At 37.2% G+C, this 26544-nt stretch overlaps 2 protein-coding genes across 2 annotated transcripts in view; one reads left to right on the forward strand and one right to left on the reverse strand.

Moving 5' to 3' along the window:
• Positions 1–5060, forward strand: part of LOC131976700 (NACHT, LRR and PYD domains-containing protein 1 homolog) — a 30115-nt gene extending 25055 nt beyond the window's left edge. The window contains exons 12-17 of the mRNA XM_059339847.1: positions 748–792; positions 1026–1070; positions 1263–1288; positions 1470–1728; positions 2347–2394; positions 3186–5060. Of these exons, the coding sequence (XP_059195830.1) occupies positions 748–792; positions 1026–1070; positions 1263–1288; positions 1470–1721 (368 nt within the window). The 3' untranslated portion in view covers positions 1722–1728; positions 2347–2394; positions 3186–5060. The remainder of the gene's footprint in view (positions 1–747; positions 793–1025; positions 1071–1262; positions 1289–1469; positions 1729–2346; positions 2395–3185) is intronic.
• A 4624-nt stretch (positions 5061–9684) lies between these two features.
• Positions 9685–24719, reverse strand: nod1 (nucleotide-binding oligomerization domain containing 1). The gene is made up of 12 exons (XM_059340267.1): positions 24589–24719; positions 23057–23247; positions 22762–22936; positions 19758–21567; positions 19550–19633; positions 17233–17316; positions 17028–17111; positions 15547–15630; positions 14871–14954; positions 14697–14780; positions 14514–14597; positions 9685–11339 (listed from the first exon to the last, which is right to left on the reverse strand). The coding sequence occupies exons 2-12, from the start codon at positions 23231–23233 to the stop codon at positions 11267–11269; spliced, it is 2823 nt and encodes a 940-aa protein (XP_059196250.1). The 5' UTR covers positions 23234–23247; positions 24589–24719; the 3' UTR covers positions 9685–11266.
• Between the last annotated feature and the right edge of the window lie 1825 nt (positions 24720–26544).

Here is a 26544-nt window from a genome sequence, read left to right on the forward strand (position 1 = left end):
ACTGTGTATATTGCCACATGTACAGTAGTGCTGTTTTATTGTACTGCCAGCATTATTTGTATCTGTTATTACACCTGCCCAGGGACTGCAGTTGAAAATTAGCCAAGATGGCTAAACTAGCACATTTGCGGAAATGTGTTTCAGTGTGCACTGTCCTTGCAGTTATTTCATGAATAAATAAATATTTTTGTCAAAATTCATTGTGCCGTTTTAGGACTTCCCATAACCACCCTCATTTATGACTTATGAGTATGAGTAAATACTCCTATGCAGTATCTGGATTTCAGTTTTAAAAATAAATATTTTTCAAGAATGTTTGTTTTTACCAGAATGCAATTTCAGCATTATAATTAATTATTTTCATTACAGATATATACTATAGGTGCCTATTTTTGTACTCAAAGACACAGGTGAACAATCATCCATTACTGGTTCAGGTGGCAGTGAGTTGTTTTCTATTTTCTGACCATGAAACATTACAGAAAAGCTGTTTTTACATTCAATCAGTCAATTACCTGAACATTTTAAATTGTAGCCTGTGTTTTCAGTTGTAATATGTAAATGTTACCCCCAAAAATATGCCTTAGCACCTCATATGTAACGATTTTTAAAAAACATTTTTTTGACTAATCTGCTGAGTGATTCAAGTTGAGGGAAGAGGTTCTGAGAGACAGGCCCCATATATCTATGTTAGCCAGCTTTTGTTAACTCTGTTGTTTGACAAATTTATTATCACATTTTGTGCAGCTTCAAAATCATCAACTGGACCATGTGATGATGCTACAGTAAGAGGTATGCACACAACGCACAAACTGTTGATACTTTAAATTAAAAACATGCAGGTGTGCACACTTCCTTAAAATTACAGTTGACTGAAATATTGCTACATTTGCGGTTTTAGGATTGCCCAAACTTAATCACACAAATTTCCGCTTTATGTAAATTCACCTGGACAGTATCTTGATTTTCCTGTTTTAGACATTTCTTAAATTCTAATTAAATGTTGTGTATGCTTATTTTTGTAGTTGAAGAGAGAAGGAGACAGTCCCCCAGACCTGGTCCAAGTGGCAGTGAGTTGGTTTCTATTTCTTAACAGAAGCTCTGAATTTCCTATAATAGAAAAAATAAATAAAGAGGAGCAATGCATTTGTTCTGACTGCTGAAATTATTTCGTTTGTATCTTTTATGAATTGAGATAGTCTGATACAAAATGTTAATTGTCAAATGTTGAATCAAACATATGCATTTTTTTTGCTCTGCAGAGGAACACCGGTCTGCACAGATACAGGTGAGCAATCTCACATCAGCCTGACTTAATTTAACACAGCTCTCTTTCAGTAAGATGCAGGTTATTTTACTTTGTAATGCAGTCCAGATTCACAATTCTCACATAATGTTATATAATACAATATTATACAAAAATAAAGAGTCAAATCATAACCCTATGTTAATTCGCTTCAATTCATCAGGAAGCAAAGGATAAAATGAGGCTTTTGAAAATACTGAAAAAAATGGATGACGATCAGTTCAAAGAATTCAAATGGCACCTGGAGAACCTCAGTGACATCCCTGCGAGTGAACTGGAGGACAAGAAAAAGTTTGACGTTGTGAATAAGATCTGGCAGACCTACACAGAAAGATCTGTGGAGGTAACCAAGATTGTTTTACAGGAAATACCCAGGACTGATCTGGTGCAGATGTTGTCAGAACCCAGCTCATGACCCAAAGGTAAGTGGAACATACAAAGCAAAAACTATTAAAAACATACAGGTTTAGTGGTAAATTTGGTGTCATCAGTTATCCAATAAATTATAAACTTAAATTAAACTAAAATGAAAGAAACTGAATTCTGGTATTGAATACAGTACATTCTTGTATTATGTAAATGTAAAATAATTTTTGCTATATCGTGCTCACTTGGTTAAAGATGTTGTTATAGTAAGAGAGTAAAACACAGTAATGAGACTCACTAAAAATACATTTCAAGGATGACTGAAAGATCTAGTGGTGTCGCTGGCCAATCATGTAGTCAAGTCAATTGTATTTACATAGACCAATATCACAAACTTTCCTATAAGAGACCTGATAATCTGTACAGTATACAACACCCTATGTCCTTTGACCCTCACTTCGGATTACAAAAAGTCTAGTTGTGTGAACCATGCACAACAGACACAGTTTGTGTGAATGTCAAAAAGGCATCACATTAACAGATAGTGGAGATGAAGCCAGCAATGTTGTTTATTCTATTTCTGAAACAGGCTACATGTTCTGGTTTAATAGAAACAAAGCAAACATTTTGACTGTGACCAACCCAATTTTTATTTGACATTAAATGTATTGCAGCTGCAGGATCATCAGCTTGAGCATCTGGAGTGAAAACCACAGAGGGAGGTAGGTGCTTAAGCTATAATAGCATGCAACATAAATATCATTATTTGATTTTAAAGTAATTTTCCAATCTGTTTGAGTCACCGTTAAACAAAGTCAAAGTTAAACTGTTAATTAGCACTACTTTAGGAGTAGGCTGTGAATGGCTACAGGCGTCAACATTTTGTATAAAAAATTCTGGTTTTCAAAGGATGAATTATTTTGGTGTTCCTCTGCCTTCTCCTCTTGTGCCATCATTACGTTGACTTGGATACAGGGATTAATTGATTGGATTTTGGTGGTCAAAGGTCAAGGTCTATGACAGATGAGGTCATAGGTCACAGATCAAATCTGTCCCATTGTCATGGACGGCGTATCTGTCTTCAGATTTTACACAAACACCCATTTGCACTACAGGATGAAATGTTTTTATTTTGGTGAATGTGCAAAAATCCTTTTTTTCCTCCATCGCACAGTCCATGACATTTGGTGAAGATGTTAATTCTGGATTGCGATCACTTTGGTGATCCCTCAACTTTTGCTGTAGTGCCATCATCTGGTCAAAATGTATATTTTTCCAGTCATTTAGTTTAAACTATATACATTCCCATCAACCTCAGCTATTTGATGCCAAAAGCAAATGTCATGCTGAACTAAGATTATGAACATTATACCTGTTTATCGTGTAATCATTTCACAAGCATGACTATTGACCTCACTTTTTTTTTTTTACAATGAAGGTTTTGAATATTTCCTTTCAAGCAACTGATTATGATGTGATGTCACAGATTTTTTTAAATGTCCTTTCTCCTCAGAGCAAATCTGTGGATGAACACTTGTCTGCAGGGATCCACAAAGTGAACATCTCGCTGACTCGGCACAACACAGCTTTAATTCAACACATGATGGTTGAAAATCATCCTCAACTTGAACTGATATATCATGATACAAACAAAAAACTGAGCTACATTCAAGTTTTCTTCAATCATGTAAAGACACTGCAACATCCAGCACTGAGTAACAAAGAAGGAAATGTGAGCTTTTTAAAATGTATTTTTAGTCTAACTGAAATTTGAAAGATTTTCCAACAGAAGTGTAAAATTAATAAGTATTTATGAAACAGTCATATGATAACAATACTTGTGCACATTCCACCATGGCAACTGCTGAAGTTCCATGTGAAGTTTTACATGACCTTGTTGCTAAGATACAGACTAAACATCCAGAAGGATTCTTGATAATATCAGGAGACTTCAATCATGTTTCCCTCTCCTCCCACCTGACTGGATTTACACAGTTTGTTAATTGTCCCACCAGAGAAAATAAAACCCTTGATCTGCTGTATGCTAAAGTCAAACAAGCTGACAGAGCTACTGCCTTTCCCCCAATACGCAGTCAGACCACAACTTAGTTCTTCTGGAAACTTGTTACAAACCCTGTGTGTGGAGGCAGCCTGCAACTAAACTCACAGTCAGGAAACGGACACCAGAGGCAACTGAGCCTCTAAAGGACTGCTTTGAATGTACAGACTGGAATGTGTTGCTGGAAACAGAGGAGAACAGTATGGACATTGACAGACAGGTTGACTGCTTTACTGATTACATCAACTTCTGTAGAGACACAGTCATACATAAAATGTCCAGCTGAACTTAATGACTACAGACCAGTAGCCCTCACTTCTGACATCATGAAGACCTTGGAGCAGCTGATTCTACGCCTACTGAGAGTCGAAGTCGAAGACAAACTCGACCCCCTGCAGTTTGCATACAAACAACACATGGGAGTGAACGATGCTGTCCTCTACATGCTTCACCGTGCCCCTGCTCATCTGGGGGAAACTGGTGCTTATGTGAGAATCATGTTCTTTGATTTTTCAAGCGCATTCAACACCATCCAAACCAACATACTCAAAAACAAGCTCACAGAGATGAGAGTGGATCTTTCCTTCATCTCCTGGATCACAGATTACCTGACAGGAAGACCACAGTATGTCAGGTTGGGGAACTGTGTTTCTGGGACATTAATGAGCAGCACAGGGGCTCCACAAGGGACTGTTCTGGCTCCATTACTGTTCACACTGTACACAGCGGAATACAACTTTTGAGTCCTGCCACATCCAGAAATACTCGGACGACGATCTGATAAAAGTGACTGGAGTCACAAGAACTATCTCCTACTGAACACCTCAAAGGCTTCCTTGTTATGATGATATCTAGTAATGTAAATAAATTATCTTGTTATAACAACATATCATGTCATAAGGAGAAACTGTTTTAAAGAGATTCATTGATTTTTTTTTTTTAATCACAAGAAAGTTATGTGATTAACAAGATAAAGTGAAATAATTTAAAATATTATGACAAGAAAACTTTGTTCTTAAAATGACAAAAGTTGGTGTGGTATTAACTGAAATATATAACATGAAACATATAATTTTATAACATGAATATGAACTAGGTTATTTGTTTCATACAGCTTTTTTTTTTAAAAAAGGGTAAAAAGGAAACATGTTCATCTTCTAAATCCAAGTTTGTAATATCTTTATTCTTTGTTTTTCCATCATCCCTAATGTAAAGGTTTCCTGTTAAGTTTTTGTTGTCTAATAGCTTTGTTGACCTGTTTTTCTATGAGTGGGACCCATGCTCATCTACATGATTAAATATTGGTGATGTGATGCAAAGCCCTGCCAATTATGTCACAACTATTCTATGGATTTACAGGTGGCAGAAACATGCCAAGACATGCTGCAATTCCCCAGAAAAGGCAGTAAACAAAGCAGGCTTTACATTCATGAGAAGGGGAAGGTTGGAACACCATCATCTCTCAGTCTGATTATGTTTTAGCCTCTGAGGGCAACGGGCAAAAAATTTAGGTGTAGTTTTCAACCAGTTAATCTACAATAACAAATATCTGCACATCAATGCAGATACTTTTTGTTGAAAAAAGCTAGTAAAAAGCTTGACTGTCATCAGACAATAGCCAATCCACACAGACTGTTTAACTGCAAGCAAACAAAGCCTGATCTGATGTGATTGGTTAATATTACAAACAGACTACAAATAAAAAGGAGAACACTTCCAATACCACAACCTTTTTGTCCCATTGCCTACAGATTCTGCATTCATATGCAGATATATTTTTCTACGGATTGCAAGATACGGATTAGAGTTTAAGTATACACACCGTTTGAGTGAATGTAAATATATGTTTTGTTTGTAGAAAAAAAAACTCCACAGGGCATGTTAACTGTAATCACAGTCGTGTTCCATTTCTATGGCCGTGTTTGGTAAGTTCTCATGTGGACACTGCTCGCTGTCCCTTTTTGGGAGTTTGGCCTTTTACAGTCACTGAGCCTGCATACTGAGGAAAACAGCAGCTGAAACATTTTTGCTTGTTATGTTTCTGCATTATATAATGATACAGAAAGAGGACTTCAAACTTTATAGAGACAACATGAAGAGGGTAATGTGAAATAAGATGCGAGAAAGGTCTCTGGTAGGATTTGAACTAGCGACTCAGTGCTTCAGAGTCAGCACTCAGCCACAGACTGTACCCCTGCCAGTGCAAACTACTTTACTGTCAGTTGGAATTGCAGAGTTTGTTGGTTTAAATGCACCAGGTGAAATAAGTTGAGCGCACTGGTCTTTTACCATAAGATTTGCAGAAAATAACCAACTCTCAGCCCCCAAGTAACCATTTGTTCCACTAAAACTATGTTGAGAGCATGTTGAGTTATGGGAGAAATATGCTGAAAGTCATTGACTAGCTTGGCAGGTGATTTGTTGACTAAACTGCAGCAAACTGGTCTTGGATCCTGGCAGCTTTAATCAACCATTGCATTTATAAGGACCAGCACCAGGGCAAGTTGGACTGAGGGACACTGGAATGACTGGGGCCGACAGTGATCCGGTCTGTTGGTACAGCCTTTTAATCCTGTCAAAACCCAAAGCTCAAGCTTGTTATCCATCAGAGAATATGAACTCATCAGTGAAATCACAGAGTGGATCCCAAAGCTCCACTGAAATTTTGTTTTTTCTCTGCAGCCTCCTTGCATCCTTTACACATAGCCCAGTGCACACCCTGCCCCCCTAAAGACTCTTTATACTGGAAAAACAAAGAGCCTGCTTCACTACAACATTTATAGAATCTTTAAAAGCAATAATGTATAATCCCAGCCCCATGTGGAGGTTTTTAACAAGTGCATGATCTTTTCTTTCAAAAATGTTGGTGAGAGGCGAAGTGTCCCTCTACTTTTTCTTACTCTCTTTTCTTGCTACAGAATTCCTTTCTATGTTACTTTGAAGTTACCTCCAGTTAGGGGCACATGGTAATGGAGGGCAGGTAAAATGATCACTACCAGTTTTCTAATGATCCAATTCTGAAAGTAACAGTTTTCAAGTATTAGAAATTAATCGATTCATGAATATTTTGGATTGAGAATACAGTTTATATCCGTGGTATCAACCACCTAGATGCATATGTGTGCAGGTTTGTCTCCAACCAATCAACAGCGCAGATGGTTTTCCAGGTCAATGCCCCTTGAACTAGAGAGGAGAGAGTCAGCTGCTGAGTCCCAAATCAACAACCACATCTCTCCTATCAGACACAGACTGGGCTTTGTTAAATACTCTCTGCACTGAACATCAAACTCCATGCTACATGTAAAATGTAACTGATAAACTATGACATAGGAAGCCATTAAACATTCTTAAATTAATTCTTCATTTGCCCCTCTGTCCTCAACAAACAGTTTACTCAAACTAACTGGATGCACATTTTATGGATACAGTGCTGTATTGGCCAAGCAGAGTAATTGACCTACACAACTATGAAATCATGTAGCCACTTTGAGTTGTCAGATAATGTAAACATAATAAGTTTATACATTGTCAAGTGGGCTGAGATCTCTACTCGCCACACACCAGCAAAAAGTGGTATGAGACTGTGAAAATCAGGGACTTTCCAGCAGAATAGCAACTGGACGGTTTGGTAATTTCCTAAAATGATGTAATACACAAATTACACTGTAATGATTGTTGTTGATCCAGTATGATTAACCCTTTGATGCACAACATATAAACACCTTCTAATGCACAACATGGGTCAAAAATGACCTGCATTCATTTCTCATGTTATTTCATGCTGGCTGTGTGTTTGAATATCTTTTTTTTATTACAACAGATTATCAGATCATTATATCTATTTTATCTTTCATACTTTATGAAGAAAAATGTTTTTTGTATTACACACATGGGTCAAAAATAACCTTGTGCATTAGAAGCGTATATATACAATAAGTGATACACTCAATTAACAATTTGAGTACATGTGTAACTATGTTTGTCTTATTTTGAAGGTTTAACTTTAAAATAGTTGTTAGAACCACTAGATTACATTGGATAATCACATATTTTAACATTTGAGACTTATTAGAGTCACCAAATAATAATTTTCATTGGAAAAACATCAATTTAACAAAATAGGATAGTTAATATTTGTGTTTTCTTTGTCAGGTTTTTGGTGATTGGTGAATTGGTGACCCTTTGATGCACAACATATAAACACCTTCTAATGCACAACATGGGTCAAAAATTAGGATGTATGATGATCAAAAACAAGTTATTTGAGGAAAACCTGCAATACTAAATGATGAAATTAATTTATTGCAAAGATATATAATTTAAAAACTTAGTTGGGTCACTTTAGACCCATGTTGTGCATCAAAGGGTCAATATGAGGAAGATTGTAATGAATAAAGTTAGTAATGATTATATGTAAGATGATAGTTACAATGGTGATGTGACTTGATGAATTAACTGATTAACTAATTAATACCTACAATCCCATATTACATGAAAGTGGCGTATTGAAAGTTGTATTGAGGACTGTAGGAATGTTATGCAGGTGAGCAATAGCATATATGATGTTCTACAAAAGCATGTCCCTCCTCAGCATTATTCATATTTTCTTTGGACTAAACAGTTATTATTATCAAAAAATCAATCTTTTGAAAAAATGATGGGAGTGCCATTCCAAAACAATTATTGCGTTACTCTTTTCAAGGTCCATCCAGTATGTGATAGTACATTTTAATATGTTTTTATGTCATGTCATTTTCTCTCATCTGTTTCCTGGTCACAAGAAAGAATTGAGTGAGCTTTGGAGTTTTGGGATCCACCCTAACACCCTAATGACTACTGCTTCATCATACTGTATGTAAAGCTGAGAGCTGAGCCATGTAATACATTGTCCCCCCACACAGTGGTGCTACAGAGTAAGGTAGCTGTTCTCTGCAGGGTGTGGACAGGAACTCGTTATTTCACTGTTTGTAGCAATTCTGAACATTTGTCTGACTGATCTCTACCTTTATCTCTCACTTTAATCAGTTATCACTTCTCATCATTTTCATGACTGATTTTACATTATTATATTAATAGACATAACATTCAATTATCTGTCCTCGTGTTTTTTGACTGGTTTGTTTTTCGTTTTGTTTTTTACAGCTGCCTGTTATAGCACAGTGACTCATCCCCATTGCAAAAAAGAACCTTTCAATTTATGATGAATATGATGAGGTCTGAGGAAAGGCTGGTATTAGATTAAACCATAACCAGTAAGTTAGGATTTTAGGAAAGCTTAAATTCAGTGGTGTTAGATTGTTTTGGGGGGTTTAAATTCCTGGTCCACTTATTTGGTGTCTCTGAAACTCTTCAAAGCTTTCAGCTATGGCCTTCTTCCAGTCAGTTTGTAGGGGTAGCAAAAAGCATGATAGCAACTAACATTTAGACACTGTGATTGGTTTAACACTCGTTCATATCATCACATCTTTTACAGTTTATTGTTCTGTGTTTTTTGCTGGGCAGGATCATATTCTTCTGTCCTACACAGTGTGTTGACACAAACGTGTCACGATTTATTTTGCAACTATGCCATCAGATCCAGTCAGTGTATACAGTGTTTGAAAGATTCAGTGACACATTGGCTGAAGTTTAGGGGGGAATAGGAGACTTATATGTTGAACTGGGAGTGTGTGAGCCACTGAGGATCGAGTCTAACATAAACCTTGTATGAGTTACCTTCAGATCAGTCTCGTTTTTTAAATCTTAAATAGTATTTTCATCGTTTATTTTTGCCAGTTTTGAGCCCAAATTCACGACCCAATGAAATGTAACTGAGAATAGGTGTTGTTAAATGTGTATGTGACAAACAGAAAACCCTAACAAACAGAAAATACTGTATGTAAAAAAATACAGTACTGTGTGAAAAAATGCTGTGAAATAAGAATGCTTCAAAAATAGCAATGTTATCAGTTTATTCTTTATCAATTAACAAAATGCAAAGTGAGTGAACAGAATAAAAATCTAAATCAAATCAATATTTGGTGTGACCACCCTTTGCCTTCAAACCATTCTATCAATTCTTCAAGACATTTTTCAACACCTGCCTAAGACTTTTGCACAGAACTTTATTTTTTATATTTTCTTAAAGAGCAACATACAAAGAGCAATTAAGAGTGAATCTTTTGGATACCAATTATTCCTTTGTATTCATTTAATTTTTATGCCATGTTATTTTTGTGCAGTCTAATCAGCCTGAGGAGTTTCATATTCTATCAAAATCAATCAAAATTACTTTATTTATCCCCGAGGGGAAATTCAGTTAGTCTGGTAGAATCTCTTAAAGAATGATTCTACTTATCTTTCCAAAAGCAAATCTGTCAAACATGGAGCTTAGTGAATGTTTACTTTCAAGAAAGACTGTCTGGGGTCAGTGATTAATAATGATTGTGGTGGTGGTCCCATACCAGATAGTTGAACTACCTTTACGTCCTTTAAGGCCTTTAAGTCTTTACCTTTAAGTCTGTCAGTATTTACCAGGAAGGGAGGTTAATGCATTGTGGAAAATGTAGTTTCTAGTGTTTCTGGAACTTGACCCATACTAAGGATTATAAATCAGTATAACCTCAACAACTGTTACTTTGATTTTGCTTTTATTAAATGTGTCTCTGTTAGTGCCCTTATGTATGAAGGTGTAATACTAAATTGCCTGAGTGTCCCGTTAAGCATTGGGTGACAAAGAGTGTCATTTGCAACCTTCCATATAAGTGTCAGTTTCAGAGCTGCCATCATCCATGCAGCTCACTGTCATGCTGTACATTATTGAAACACTTGAGTGGCATCTAGCCATAATTCATTTAATAAGTTCCACATGCATTTAGCCTGTAAGGGCAAGTTAAATTATCTGCTGTGAAAAAGATCCACAGGGTGAAAAAGATCAGAGAGAATAAAGAGAGCAACAAGGTCTTAAGATTGAACTAAGCTCCATGTTTTGTCCTCAGCTTTCACACACAGTGCATCAGGAGGAATTCAAACACAGATTTTATGCAACAGACTACATTCTTATTGGAATCAAGTTATCAACATATCTTTATATCTCTGTACAATTAGCTATCACCCAAACAGTAAACAGGATTCACTCTCTTCATGCTGAAGTACACGTCACTACATTCAATCAGCTATGTGGAAAACTACAAGTTACATAATAAATACAACAAAGTTAGAGTAGATGTGGCATACAAATACAAAGACGTACCCAAAGTCTGTAAAAAGTTTTGTGAAGGAGGAAGTCATTGCTCTGTTTTGTTTTGCCACTTCCTTTTTCATGACAGTCATGTCAACTGACAAATATTTTGTAAACATCAGCAACACGAAAGGTAAAATCATCAGTTTCCTCAGTGCAAAAACGGTTTCATCCACAATGAATGAATGAATGACGAAAATACAGTATTTACATTTCATTATAGTCAGACATCATAGTGCCCATAACCAAACAGCTGTACCCAGGTGAAATCACACACCATACTGTACCAAATGAGTGTGCCAACAGTGTGCATGCATCAGTGGAACCGCAGCCTTTTCTCTGCCACAAACAGTTTCTCTTCCTCCTCAGAGAGCTGGTTTCCCTTCAGACTGTAGGGACATGATCGGACACCATCAGACACACATTCATGCTGTGAAGTGTTGGTCATCTTTATTCCTTCTACAGCTACTCCAGTGAGTGACAAATATGCAGTTAACCCATTTAATCCCTTTTTTTTTCCAGACATGAAAATATCCAAATTATGTGTCATTAGTTCTCCTATGAAATAATCAACCAAAGACTTTCATGGAAAAATAGGTGAAAAAGTGTGTTTTATGTTCGGTCACAATAGTGACTGGTGGGATAAGATGTTGTATCTACCATTTACCCATCAGGCTGTCTCATTCTTTCAGAGTTACCAGACTAACTGAATTTCCAACGCAGTCATAAAAATTATTATATTTCTCTTTAGTTATTAACAAATGTAGAATTCTGTTACTGGTAGTCTCCAACATTGCCACTCGAATAACATTCTAGTGTGACTTTGGCCTACATTATCAAATATACAACTATACCAATATGAATGCTGAGAGGAGGAGAACATCCATTGGCTCAGGGCAGCTTTGTTTGACATATTCTGCAGGAATAGAGCCTTATAATTAAGAAATATTTTTACGGTCACTATTGTTACCAGTGGGATTGAATGGGTTAATAGAGACAGTGAACCATAAGAACCATATGAGCTCCCTAATGCACCACCATTATTACAATAGAACATTAAATATAATTATGTTTATCAATTCCCACCCACATTGTCCTTTTGTATACTGCCCTACAAAGCCTCACTGCAGTAACTACATTTTTGGTTGAAATTGAGTTACAACTAAAAATGAACTCCCTGATGTCTGTTTTATCACGTGAAAAAGTTTAAAATTTAAATTTTGCTTCATTTCAGAGAAATAATCATATAAAAATTGCAGTAACTACAAAGTCCAACTCAAAACCAAAGCAGACAGCAGTAATTGCACTTACCGCGGTCTGCTTTGGATAATTATACTAATTTAAAGATAAAACCAAAGCAGGAGGCAGTAATTGTTCTGTTTTGACTGTGATAGTGTAGCTTTGTATTTCTTCATTGTGTTGAATAGTGACGACAAGAAAAACATAAATTATGTTTATTTGATAGGGAAATTATTATCTAATAGTAATTAAGTAAAAAAGTGAGATAAAATTATATTAAGACTAAAATATAACATTACTTTACTTTAGTTGTTAAAGACTTTTAAATAGACTTATAACAAAATCAATTTGAACATGTTTATTCACTGAAAACAAAATATAAAAGCTGAAAGAAGACAACAACATTGTAGTTACTGCACTCTGGTTTTGCATTACTATTAGATCCTTTTACAGCAAAACCTGTGCAGTAACTACATTTTTAGTGTCAAAGGTCATCATGATTTTTGAGCATAAAAATGACATCATCAATACATGTAGAAATAAATGTCTTATCACTTACCTACTTATAAGCTATTTGGCTGGCCAGTTAAAAAACGTTAAAAATCTTTAAAGCAGTTTTTCTCAGTTTAACCCTTTGCAAAGTTACTGCAGTTAGGCTTTGTCAGGTAGTATACATTAACATGAATTCAGTCACCAGTTGAAGGGCCGACTGTTGGAATGAAAGAGTGTCTCTGTAGAGGGTGACATCACATGGTACCATGACTGGACAATAGGTGAGAGATATTTCACTATCCTGCTTTTGCCACTAGATATTGTTGTCATAAAAACTCCATTAATAACAGTATTTGAGGTATTGTTGTTACCAATATTATAAACTAAACCTGTAATAACTTTTTTGGCCCCCTGGGGCGAAGCAAACACAACGCTAATATATTAGCGTTGTGAATTAAGCTGATATGTTGAAGTTGTTAGCCAATAGCTGTTTTATACAACCAGCAGTTTACAGACTAAATGTAATGCCAACATTATTTCTCTTTTATCTCTGTTGTGGTGTCTATCATTCCCTGAAGGAAATATCTCTCTTTTGCTGCTAAATGCTCCACTCTGTTCACCAGCTGGTCTCTAACTGTGTCTTTCCACTGTTTGCTGCTGAGCAGGTAGTGCACAGTGACTTAGAGTATTTTTTTCTAAAAGCAGCTGCCTGCTGAAGCTGAAAAGGAGCTATGAGCTGTGAGAGAGAAGCTAAAGTTGTGGGTCAAACAGCTAAACAATGAGCTGAAACTCTCTGTGAAGCTCTGTCATGCTGAAGAGCAGCAGATCCAGCGGACAGTGATGATACGAGCGACATTTTTCATAATGTCATTTGATTGTCATCATAAAAATATCGATTATAGGTGCTTAGTAACTATCAACTAGTGTCAACAAAGCTTCGTGAAGCATTTGCTTTATTTTTTGACCCCACTAGATGGCGGTCATGGCTTGAGAAAAAAAAAGGCTTCAGCAATTGTAATCGAGTGTGTTTTCAGCCCTTTGTTGAACAAAGAGCACCATCTAATGGGCTCTGTAGATAAAGCAAATGCTTCACGAAGCTTCGTTATCCCAACACTACTATCAACCAATAAAACGGTTTGAAAATCCAGCCCCCTTTGCCCCTCCTACCAGCTATCCTATCTTAAATAATAAAACCCAATTGGTTTACAATTGACATTAAGACGTCCCCCCCGCCCCCCATGCAGCCTCGTAAGGTTTTACATGCTGCGTTTAAACATTAACATCAACAAGGCTAGACCATATAACTTTTGCAAGGCAAAATAAAAATGTTCCTCTATGATGAAAAGTTGAATATAAGCAAGATAGAAGTTTTGCAGCCTCTGCCTTACTTTATCTGGTATGCTTAAGGGCTTATGCTGGCTAATGTTAGCATAACTGACATCGTAAATATTGCCATCAGTTTACTGACTTTAAGTCTTTTCTCTCCTGTTATACACCGTCGCCCATAAAGTTGGAATAATTTTGTTTTCAGACAAGATCTGCAATATAATACTAAATCACATTGTCACAATCACAATCATTTCATGGAGGGAGGTAAAGAAAAATATTCAAACTTTATGAGCAATGTAGCTGCTGTTCAGCAATGTTACATGGCTGACTTCATAAAACTGAGTCCTTTTGGTCTGTTTTTTTCTGAAATCTTCTATTATTCTGATAAATGGCTAACATTGTTTTTTACCCAAGGCCGAAAGCTACTATACTGCAAATCTTTCAAAACAGTTGGTCCACACCATAGAACCAGAAAAAGTCACTGGATTAAAGCTGCTCCTCACCATATCTCTTTGAGTGCTGTGTTGTGAGTCAGAGCCTCAGCCAGGTGTCTGATCCCAACCACAGTCAATTGGTTGCTGATTAACCTGCAAACAAATATGTTAGACAATCAATATATTCAACAGGTCTCATCCACAGTCACATCATGAGTAAATACAGTGTGTTCATGTGTGTGTTTTCTTTACCAGAGGTGGGTTAAGCCTGTGTTTGCACGTACGTAGTCAGCCAAGTGTGAAGCTGCATCATCAGTCAGCTCATTCTGCACTAACCTACAACAGCACAGACATGGACTTCTATACAAAGAGTACTTCTGGTAGATCTGTAAAAATCACTTGGTTCACAGTGAGCAAGCTGCCTACCAGAATATCCTGAGGACACTGTTCTCTTTCAGTGCTTCTGCCAGGCACTTCCCACCGTTAGATGTGATGCCATTGGCTGAGAGACTAGAATACAGAAACAAGAGTTACTCAATGAGTTTAAATCAGTAGGTGTGGTATAATTTTTGGTAATTTTAATTATAAGTCTTCTGCTATAAGTTAAGGATAGATATCCATGTTGCAGGCCTAGTCTTGTGAGTGTGTAAAAGTCAGCATCAGAAATTATGCCATAGCGTAGAGACATCACAGCCTAGTACAGGGATGTATATAACGTCAACAATGAAGGGCGCTTGGGAGCGTAATCTAAACAGTATGGATCATCTCCTTTTAAGGTCTAAATGTATAGCATAAAGCTCACACATGTTCTTCACATAAGATATGAATATTCAGGAAAGCTTATTTACATATGGGTTAAATACCGAGACTACACCCAGGGAATCAGAGAATCGGGACTGGAAATTGATGACGGGACCTTTAGCAGTTCTCAATTTGACAAATTGATTCTCCCGCTGTACCTAGGCAGTTTATTTGATGTCTGTTAATAAAGAAAATTAAAAGGAACATCACTTTGATTTATTCTCCTCACCCAAGAGGCAGTAGTATCTTCGATTACATAGGGTTTTTTTTTTTTTGTCTTTGCAGGTTTCTGCCATCTCACCTGAGGTTGGTAAGGCTTGGGTGGTGTCTCAAAGCTTCTGCAAATGCTTCAGCTCCCTCATCACCAATGCTGTTCCCCCACATTCTGCAATAATATCAAAACTGTCAACCGAGCCACATCAGGAAGGAAGCATACAAACACAAAGGGCAATCAGTGTTTCCAAGAGAGGTTTGCATGCTTTGTTTTCACATTTTTTCAAACACGCACACACACACACACACACACACACACACACACACACACACACACACACACACACACACACACACACACACACACACACACACACACACACACACACACACACACACACACACACACACAGTGAGCCGTCATTCGTAGTCAAACCAGCCATCCCTATATAATGTAGTGCGCCCGTGTTGGTAAATAAATAATAATATGCACTTGAATATTTACTGTACAGTAAATATTCAAGTACATTTTAAACTGATATTCCACAGTGAAACGTCCTGTAAGTTTGTGTGGCTGGAAACCTGCTGGAAACAGACATTTTAATTTAAATTATTTTTTAATATAATGTAATATTTTACTTTACAGTCTATATCCAAAGGAGCATTTAAAAAAATCCACAGTGAACAGTTTTGTGAATATCATGCAATTCATCTTTTTTCCACATTTATCTGGTATTTGGGCCTGGTTGTGTAACACTTTATTCTGAAAACTGAAAACCGCACGTCGAAACAACAAATACATTTTCGGCGCGACGCAATTTGATTATTTCACGTGATGTGTTCATGTAAAGTTAATGCTTCATCTCCTCTCTGCTGGTAAGAGAGTTTTATACTGAAAAAAGTGAGAAAGAATGACAGTAAAGTGTTTATCCTTCATGTCAGCTCGCTCTGAGCAGTCTCAATGAATTTACCATAAATATCACAATACGGGTCACTACATTATATATCATTATTATTATTATTATTATTATTATATAGGGACGGCTGGTTTGACTATGGAGAAGCAAATGACGGCTCACTGGGAACTTCCGGGTCACGTAAACCCGGCCAATTAAATATTAAAATCAAAATCATTCCTGGTGCCCGTTTTTCCATTTCGTATTTTTGATCTGAGCCTAATATTGAAATATGAAAAAACAAGCAATTTGTTCGTTTTTTGTGTTGTAATGAAAAACAAATAACAAAATAACCAGTCAATTTTTCATTATTTGATTTTTGATTGCCAATTGAAAATGGAAAGAATGAATGATACACAGATTTTTATGGACGTAATCTATTGGTTTGTCCAATTTAGGTTCAATAATCAAATTTAAATAATCATTTGTTTGTTTGTTTGTTTGTTTGTTTCAAGATAGCATAGCTTGTTTTGCGTCACTTGACAGACAGTGACAAAACAACTATTTTGTCACCATCTGAGACATTCTTCCATAAATCCTGCCACTGCCTTATGAGCACACTCAGACAAGAATATTCTGCATTAGTTTATCTAAAACAACAGTGAAGTCTCACCCCACGTCAAATATAGAAGTGCTCCTCTGAATCCCGCTGGCCAAGTACCTCCCACCGACACTAGTGATCTTGTTTTTACCAATCCTAAACACAGAGTTACGTCAACATCAATTTAAGAGACATAAGACCATGACATATTCATATTACAGTGATTATAATTATTATCATTTCTTATTTTATATACAAGTACAAGTTAGAAACATACTTTAACATTCGCAGCTTTGGGCATTCCTCAAGTATCTGAGCAACTAGCTTGGCTCCAACATCTGTGATGTGATTATTGTAAAGCCTGAGGACAAAAATACAAATTAAGGTTAAACAATTCTGTTTCACACTGAGGAAAAAAAAAATTCCCTGCACTGCATGTTCCTACTGCTACAACATAAGGTTATTATAGTAAACGAAAACTAACGAAATAACGAAAACTAAAATTGAAAAAACATTTTTGTTAACTGAAATGAAAATAAAAACGATAACTAACTGAAACTGTATTGTGTGGTTACAAAACTAACTTAAACTAACTAAAAGAATCCATGTAAATTCATGTATCATTTGTTCTTTCCATTTTCAATGTGCAATCAGAAATCAAATAATGAAAAATTGACTGGTTATTTTGTTATTTGTTTTTTATTATAACACAAAAAACGAAAAAAAAAAAAAGCTTGTTTTTTCATATTTCAATATTAGGCTCAGATCAAAAATATGAAATGGAAAAACGGGCACCAGGACTGAATTTGATTTTAATATTTAATTGGTCGGGTTTACGTGACCTGGAAGTTTTACTGCGGTCAAGTTAGCCGTCATTCTCTTCTCCGTAGTCAAACCAGCAGCCCCTATATAATAATAATAATAATAATAATAATAATATATAATGTAGTGTGTCCGTATTGTGATATTTATGGTAAATTCATTGAAACCGCTCCAAGCGAGCTGACATGAAGGATAAACACTTTACTGTCATTCTTTCTCACTTTTTTTCAGTATAAAACTCTTACCAGCAGATAGGAGATGAAGTATTAACTTTACATAAACACACCATGTGAAAAAACTAAATTGCGTCGCGCCAAAGATGTTTTAGTTGTGTCGACGTTTATTATTTTAAAATTCATAAAATGCACTTGAATATTTACTGTACAGAAAATATTCAGTGCATTTTAAACTGATATTCCACAGTGAGACGTCCTGTATGTTTGTGAGAATATACCTGAGGTCCTCTAGAAGTTGAATTAGTGACTGGACCAGACATTTTAATTTTAATAATTTTTTATATAATGTAATATTTTACTGTACAGTCTATATTCAAATGCGTTTTATCAATAAAAAAAATCATTCATCTCCTCTCTGCAGGTAAGAGTTTTATACTGAAAAAAAGTGAGAAAGAATGACAGTAAAGTGTTTATCCTTCATGTCAGCTCGCTCTGAGCAGTTTCAATGAATTTACCATAAATATCACAATACGGGCACACTACATTATATATTATTATTATTATTATTATTATTATATAGGGATGGCTGGTTTGACTATGGAGAAGCGAATGACGGCTCACTTGACCGCAGTCAAACTTCCGGGTCGCGTAAACCAGACCAATTAAATATTAAAATAAAATTCAGTCCTGGTGCCTGTTTTTCCATTTCGTATTTTTGATCTGAGCCTAATATTGAAATATGATAAAACAAGCATTTTTCTTGTTTTTTGTGTTATAATAGAAAACAAATAACAAAATAACCAGTCAATTTTTCATTACTTGATTTTTGATTGCCAATTGAAAATGGAAAGAACGAATGATACACAGATTTAAAAGTATAGTGAAAATGTGCTTAGTTTTCGTCTTTGTCAACTTTTTTCAGACATAAACCTTTTTGGTTGATATGAAATCTATTTCATCTATTTGGTTTTTCTGACTTAATAAACTTATTGGGGCTGAGATGGATCAGACAAAGGAAATAAAGGCAAGATTTATTGAATCTTGACCTTATTGAATCTGGCACCCAACAAATACCCCATTACAAAAAACACTAAAACTAATAAAAACTAAACTTAAACTAAGCATTTTCCAAAAAATAAAAATAATTAAAACTAGCAAACACACTGTAAAAACTAATTAAAACTAACTGAATTTGGAAAAAATAAATTTCAATGAAGTTAAAACTTAAACTAATGAAAAAAACAAAGCTATTATAACCTCTTATAACCTATTATAAGACTCAGAACTCACAAATCTGAAAACATCTGCTCAACCTTCATTAACTTTTATCCAAAACTATGAACCATGAACACAAATGAATAAAGAAAGCACACGCTTTGTGAGAGTCCTAACAGAATACAGGGCTACTGTTTCCACACCTGTAAATCAAGTAGTTAGTATGTATAATAATTAGGATTCTAAATGCAAAATGTGTAACAGAGTGTCCTTGTTGTTACTTAATCTTAACCTTACCTATCTGAATCTGTAACTTGAGAATGATTGCAATGCAGACTGTTTAGTTTTAGATAGACGGAAACAACTGAAATGTTTACTCACCCCAACACCTCCACAACTTTGTGCTTGCACAGCTCCTCAGCAAGAACCTCAATGCTGCTGTCAGACAGGTGGTTGACGCTCAGTCTGAACACAAGCACTTAGATCAGCGTTTGGTTGAATGAGTTATGTAAATTATGACATAAAAATCAATCAAATATCCCTCAATTGAGATTAGAGGGTGGTTAAAATTATTATTTATATTCTTTACCTGACTACTGTCATCTTACAAAAGGAGGGCTTCAGCTGCTTCACTCCATAGTCGCTGATGTTGTTGTTGTCCATGTCAACTCCCAGGAGCTTCTGACGGTGCTGCAGTACAAAGTTGATGGCCGTACAGTCACCTGAGTACACGTCACAGTAACCCAGCTTGATGAGGCCAGCCGTGATGCCTTTTGCTGTCATCTGAGCAATGTCTTTGCTTCCTGTCTCAAAGATGCACCTTAGCATCCACAGGAAGTTGGGCAAAACATGAACTTTCCTGCCCTCTTCACTTTTGTAGTGGGGTAAGCCATGGAGATGGGACTTTACGCTGGTGGAAAGGTACGATTTTAGTAAGACTCGTTTTTTCTTTAATGACACAGGAGATACCAGATGCTCCATCAGGCCGGTGTTAGCCTTGGACAGCAGTCCACACAAGAACAGATTAGTGAACTGAAGGTGTTCGTTAGTTGCAAATGGCTTCTTTTCACTGGACTTTGCAGAGCCACTGATGCAGAAGTCAAAGGGCAGACAGGAAAATTCTTTTTTCCTGCTGCACTCTGTGAAGAACTTGAGGATGGAGCTAGCAGCAGCCTCCTCATCCAACACCAGAGCAAATGCTGCCAGGAAAGACTGGAGGGTGATATGGAGAACTTCAAATGTAGCAGGGCTTCCACTGGAATCATACTCATTGACAGGTCTAAGAAAGCCCAGAGACAGGTCGTCCTCTGTCAGGCCACACGCAGTGACCTCCTCTTGGCTACAAATGAAGCTACCTCTCTCCATAGCCTGAAGTGCTAGTTTGGCAAATGCAGCGAGAGGCCTGAGCCCTGTTCTGAATGTGTCTGAGGCACACCGAGTGCTTTTCCTCAGCAGAGCAGGTGCAGGTGAGGCTGATCGGCTGAGGAACACCTCAGACAGCAGTAGGAAGATGCCTGTGAGTGTGATGCAGGTTTCAGGCAGATGAAAACTATCATGCATGGTGTGCAGGTGCCCAAAGCTCTTGAATACAATCCAGCAGAAGAGTGGAGTGGAGCAGAGGCCACAAAGGTGGGGGCTAGCATCCAGCTGGACTGACACCAGCTCTCGGTGCTCCTGCTCCTTAAAGTGCAGATCAATGTAGGTCTTCAGATGATCTGGAGAAAATCCACGGAGAGCCACCTTTTTCCTGAGCACCCTACTTTGGAACTCTGTCCCTGTCCGGGCGGTAAGCACCTTCTGGGAGCCCTTGAGTAGTTTCCCACAAAGCAAGCTTGTGAGCAGTTGAATGGGGTGCGCCTTGTCTTCTGGTGACACCACTTCAGGAACATTCATCATGTCATTCATCTCAATCTCATCATAGCCATCAAATGTAAAGAGAACCTTCTCAGGGAAGCGCAAAATGTAATCAAATACTTCATCATCTGGATCGTGATCTGGGGAGCAGTTGTATTTGAACAAAAGGTCTCTGAGGGAGATCTGTTCTGTGTCCTTGAAGATGCTAAACATACGACAGCGGAACTTAAAGAAGAAGATGGCATCTGTCTGCAGCTCTTTCTTGGACCAGAGGTTCTGGAGCTTCTGCAGGAGGATGGATTTTCCCACACCGGCATCCCCCATCACATAGATGGTTTCTCCTTGGGGATTGAAGACCGCATGGTCTCCTAGGAGCTGATCCAGAGTCTCCAAGAAGCCCAAACTTTCATTGCAGTCATTCAACAGCTCCATCAGTGTGTCAGTGTATAGGTCCTCCAGACGGGTCTCCTCTCTCTGGCCATATGACATAATGAAGCAGGTGTCCCGGCTCATGTCATGCCTCAACTTCTCACAATACCTGCTGACTAAGAGGATGTAGACAATGTATTAGTGCAATAAAGAAACCTTAGTTTTTCCATTTAGGCCAAATTTTATCAAATCTAAAATGGATGTGCGGGTTTTTTGTGTTTCTAGTTTTATTCTTGGCCGCAAACAAATCATCTCTCAAGATGACAAAGTTTAAAGTTACTGTTAAACCGTTAAAAATTCTATTCAAGTATCACAGAGATTTTTCTTCCAGCATGTGGATAATAACATCAGACTGGGTCCAGGAAGCGTATGAGGGCAGAGAACTTGCATTGACATAGGCATACCTTTGACAAGGCCTCATTAGGGACAGGTGGAGGAACTTGACCTGGTCAGTAACACAATTCGCTCTGGATTTCCACGCCTGACTCATCTCATCTGTAAGTCTATTTAGCCTACCTATCTTTCGCAGTTTTAAAGTGTGCTACAAGGTTAGATTTTTCAATAATATTCGAATAGTTTCCAGTGAATATCAATGTTCAATGTGTATGTGCTGGATGGTGTGGTAACTTATGTAATGTACGAATACATACTTCCTACGGGCACTGCACTAGTATTCCTAAAAGTGAGCCTGCTACGGCCGTCAGAACGCTAAATATCGATACTTGGTGGCCATGAATTGATATTAAAATGCCGCACAAAATATAGCGAAAATATAGCTGTATAGATTTTTTCCCCCGCTGTTCTAATGGCCGCCAAAGATCGATAATCAGCGTTCTGACGGCTCACCATCAGGATATAGTGTCAGGAAGTTGTCGAAATAATGCTGCAAATTCAGGCTTTTTTTCTGTTTCCTTCAGAAACATTGAGAGCAGTGAAGCTTAAAGTTGAGGAAAGTTTAATAAAATGTTGCAGTTATTGTCATCCAACATGTTTGATATCAGTTCAGTTCAGTTTGACTGAATACTTTGTTGATCAGTCTGTGGGTTTGACTCTCATTGTGGAGAAATAAAAAGACTGAAGTGAGATGAATAGAATTTTCTCTTATTTGACAAAACAATTCTTGATTGAATTTAATTTTGTGGACACAAAATGTAGTTACAGTTAAATCGCAATATGTTGTATCGCAATATCGTATTGTGACTCAAGTATCGTGATAAAATCGTATCGTGGGGCCTCTTGTACACTTAATCTATGAAGCATAAAAAAGAACATCTTGGAAGCATAAAACAGCATTAGAGAGGAATACTTACTGGGATCTGTGTTAACCACAGTCATCAACGTTACGTCACTGCTTGGGTTGTAGTTGATCTCTTTCAACCATGGCTGGAGGTCTATGTATGCATCATATACTTTATATATGATGTAAATGAGGTATTCACAGGCCTCCTCCCCTTTGCACTGGACGAGCTCCAAGATTTTGCGTACCTAGAAAAAAAATCACAGAAATTAACATCTGTTATTATTTCAAAAACTTTGTTTTGGATTTGGATTTTGAGGGATAATGCTTTTTTTTTGGGGGGGGGGATTTTTCTTTAGTTTTCCTGCCTGATCTTTCTTGGTGACTGTCTGCTGAATGATCTCAACTTCTTCTTCACAGACGAAGCCACAGGCCAACAGGTTGTCCAGGATGCACTGAATACTCCTCAACCTGGACACCAGCAGCTCTCTGTGGTAGGTGAGGATGTTAAGGCATGGCACCTTGTCTTCTTCTTCTGAAATCATATTTACTGCAGAACCTGTTTGGGATTACAGATGACATAACAGATCAACTGCTAACTGGTAACTGTCTTTAGGTATCATCAAATAATCATTCAAGAGATAGTCTTCATATTCATATCACAGATGTAGTAGGGACTTTTAACCAGAAACGTACATTTCCACTTCCAAAAAATCTTGAGGAAAAAAAGATCTTATAGTTGAATCTGAACACTTAGTCATATGGATGACATGTTAAACTATGAGAAACGGCCGTCCCGGTGGCTCACACCGGTAGAGCTAACCCTAACCCTAACCCTTAGCTCCCTTTGCCGCATGTCTTCCCCTCTATCACCCCCTTTCACTCTGTCACTATAAATAAAGCAACAAAAATGCCAAAAAAAAAGAATCTTTAAACTATGAGAAACACATATCAGGCCATCTCAGCATGCTGTCATTTTTTTAATATGTCCCATTTTTATACAAATTTAACCCCTAAAATGTCAGGCCCTGTCACAGACAAATTTGTATATGTAAAAATGGTTTCCTAATGAATTTCTTCGATATAAATTGCCATTTCTTATTGATAGCATGTCCCTGATTGCATCTAACATGTTTTTGTAATTCATATAAGAAATATAAGCAACTTTTTGGTCAACTTCAGTGAATAGTAAGCACAGAATAACCACCAGGCACTCACTGGACTCACATACCCAGTGAAACTTGCATGAATCTCTAATTGTGTTTTGAGGTTTGAAGTCTATAACTTTTTTATAATTGGATAAACACATGCTCTGAATCAGGTGCAAGAATAGATCATCTGCTGATGAACAGGCCAAGCAGTTTTGCACAAAAAAAGTATCAAATACAACGAACACATAAATAAAATCTCATCACAAGAAGTTGGCTTGATTGGCTTAAAAAAAGTTGTTTACAAAGTTATGATTTTAAAAAGTTCACGCTACAAATAGACTAGGTCTTAACCTGATTGATTTTTAAATAATGAGCAGTGTTTGTAGTCTTCATAAATCTCAATTTTTGGTGCCATAGCGGTTTCCTAAATCTTGCAGTAGTTCCTATTTTGTTTAAATGATTCGCTTCGGGGAAGAAGAACAGGTTTGTTTAATTTAAAACCACACACCAACTGCCAGTGGCACTCCTTTGTCAATGTCAAAGCTAATACAATTCCTCTGTCTCTGAGTTCAGCACGGCAGATGTGTCGAAAGAACAACTAACTCAGAGTTACAGATGTTGAAATAACGCCATCAGGACAGAAAGGCATGTCAGCGGTGTTTGTTATGTATATATCCCTGTGCTCCAGTAGAAACACAACACTACACCTTATTGATATACAGTCTATGATAGCGACAAATAAATCCTACCGTTGTGTTGCTTCCACACCAATGTGCTGTAAACACTGAACTGGCAAAATAAAGCCAAACGAAACTAAAATAAAAAGAAACTCTTGTGTCACAAATGCTCATCAGGTCGGTGTGTGTGCACGGTGTGCCGTGGAAGCGTTTAGTTTTAGGAAGTGAAAGTGTCTTTGGTATTTGGGCGTCATTTCTCCTCAGAATTGCGCAATCTGCTCGTGCTGCATTCAGGTACACACGGAAATTAGGCTTTTAAGACCACAACGTGTAGCCTTTTTTTTTTTTTTTGCCTTAATGTTAAAATATAATTACGTCAACATTTAACAGAGTGGGGTATACGGCCTGTATAGCGATACCCTTGCGCTGCTTTCTATAAGCGGGTGTAAAATGGATAGAAAGGAGGTAGAAGGAGACAGCTACACCAGTATGGAAATGAGAGAAGAGGGGGAGTGTGGGGTTGATAGAGGAGATTGTGAATGGGAGCAAGTAGGGAGAGGAGGACGGTGTAGAAGGGCAAGTAGGAGAAAGAGACAGAAGTGTAAACATTCACTCTGGGTCGTAGATTGGAAGCCCAAGAGCAAACACACACTGGAGATAAAGTTAGGTCTCTATACCGGCCTTTATTTTCGGTCACAGGTAAAATGATGCAGATCTGGTCCCAGAATAACATAATTCTGGCAGGAAGTCAGTTAGAGTGAGCCAGGAACACTATAAAAGTTTACATTTTATTTGTCTTGGGCTAAGCCTGTCCCTGTACAGAAAATGGACGGATCGACAACAATTCTTTTGGCCAGTTACTAATAACAACAGCTGTTCACCATGTTTCTTCTACACAATGTGTGTGAGGGTGTGTGTGTGTGTGTGTGTGTGTGTGTGTGTGTGTTGTCCTCATAGGTGTGTAGCTAAGAGTTACCACGTCTAAACATGACAGCTGAAAACCCAAACTGTGCCAGTGAACATCTATGAGAAAAAGATTACAAAATCAGCAGCAAGGTGGAAAGTCACATTTACTCTACACAGCATTATAATTATCCATATATAACAGAAGGGAGATAAGATAGTTTGGCTCTTCTCCTTGCTTGTGGTGGGCGGATCGATACAAAATATTGATAGTATCGATACCTACGTTGGTATTGGTATTGAATGATATTTGCTTGATGAGATCGATAATTTTCAGTTTTTCTATACGTTCAGTTCACAACTCCTGTGAAGCATAGTGGTTGTGCATGTGCAAACACTGCTCCTCTCACTCACCTAGCTCATGCTCACTCTGCCCCTCCCTCCTCCCTCCCATAGACATATGCATGTATATATAGACATATACATGTATACGTCTATGCTCTGTGCCCTGTGCTGTGAGCTGCAGTCACATGACTCAGAGTCAGACTCTGAGACAGAGAGGAAGAGGAGCGCTGTTTGGAGTTACTTAACACTGCAAGCTCACACATTTATAAACATTTATAAACATAATAACACATTTATAAACATAATAACACACTCAAAAGAGACTCTGAGCTGCAAAGTAAATGGAGGGAGGAGGAGAGGGACCCCCTTTCAGAATGGTCCAGAATATCCAGGGAGCTGATTTATACATATATACTTATATAAATGAAAGTAAGATTGAGTCATCTCCAGCATTAGTTAATGTTATTTTTCAAAGTGAAATTGGTCATCATAGTTGTAATCTTAGCAGACCGATTAAATATAGACTATTCAGACAGTCATATGCATATACTGTATACTATATTCAGCCAGTTGAAATACATCTAAATTAATGATTTTACTGGGACTGAAAAATATATAGGCCTATGTAAAGATATATACCTCAAACCTGAAATATAAATAAGGCTGAATATAATAACCAGTTTGTGTTAACTGTCAAAGGAACATTAGTATTTCTATATTCCTTTTCTAAATTAAAATTACTTGAACTCGAAGAAAATCTGGTGCCTTCCTTCTAAATTT

Source organism: Centropristis striata, chromosome 8 (genome assembly GCF_030273125.1).
Source record: "Centropristis striata isolate RG_2023a ecotype Rhode Island chromosome 8, C.striata_1.0, whole genome shotgun sequence".
Classification (NCBI taxonomy): Eukaryota; Metazoa; Chordata; class Actinopteri; order Perciformes; family Serranidae; genus Centropristis; species Centropristis striata.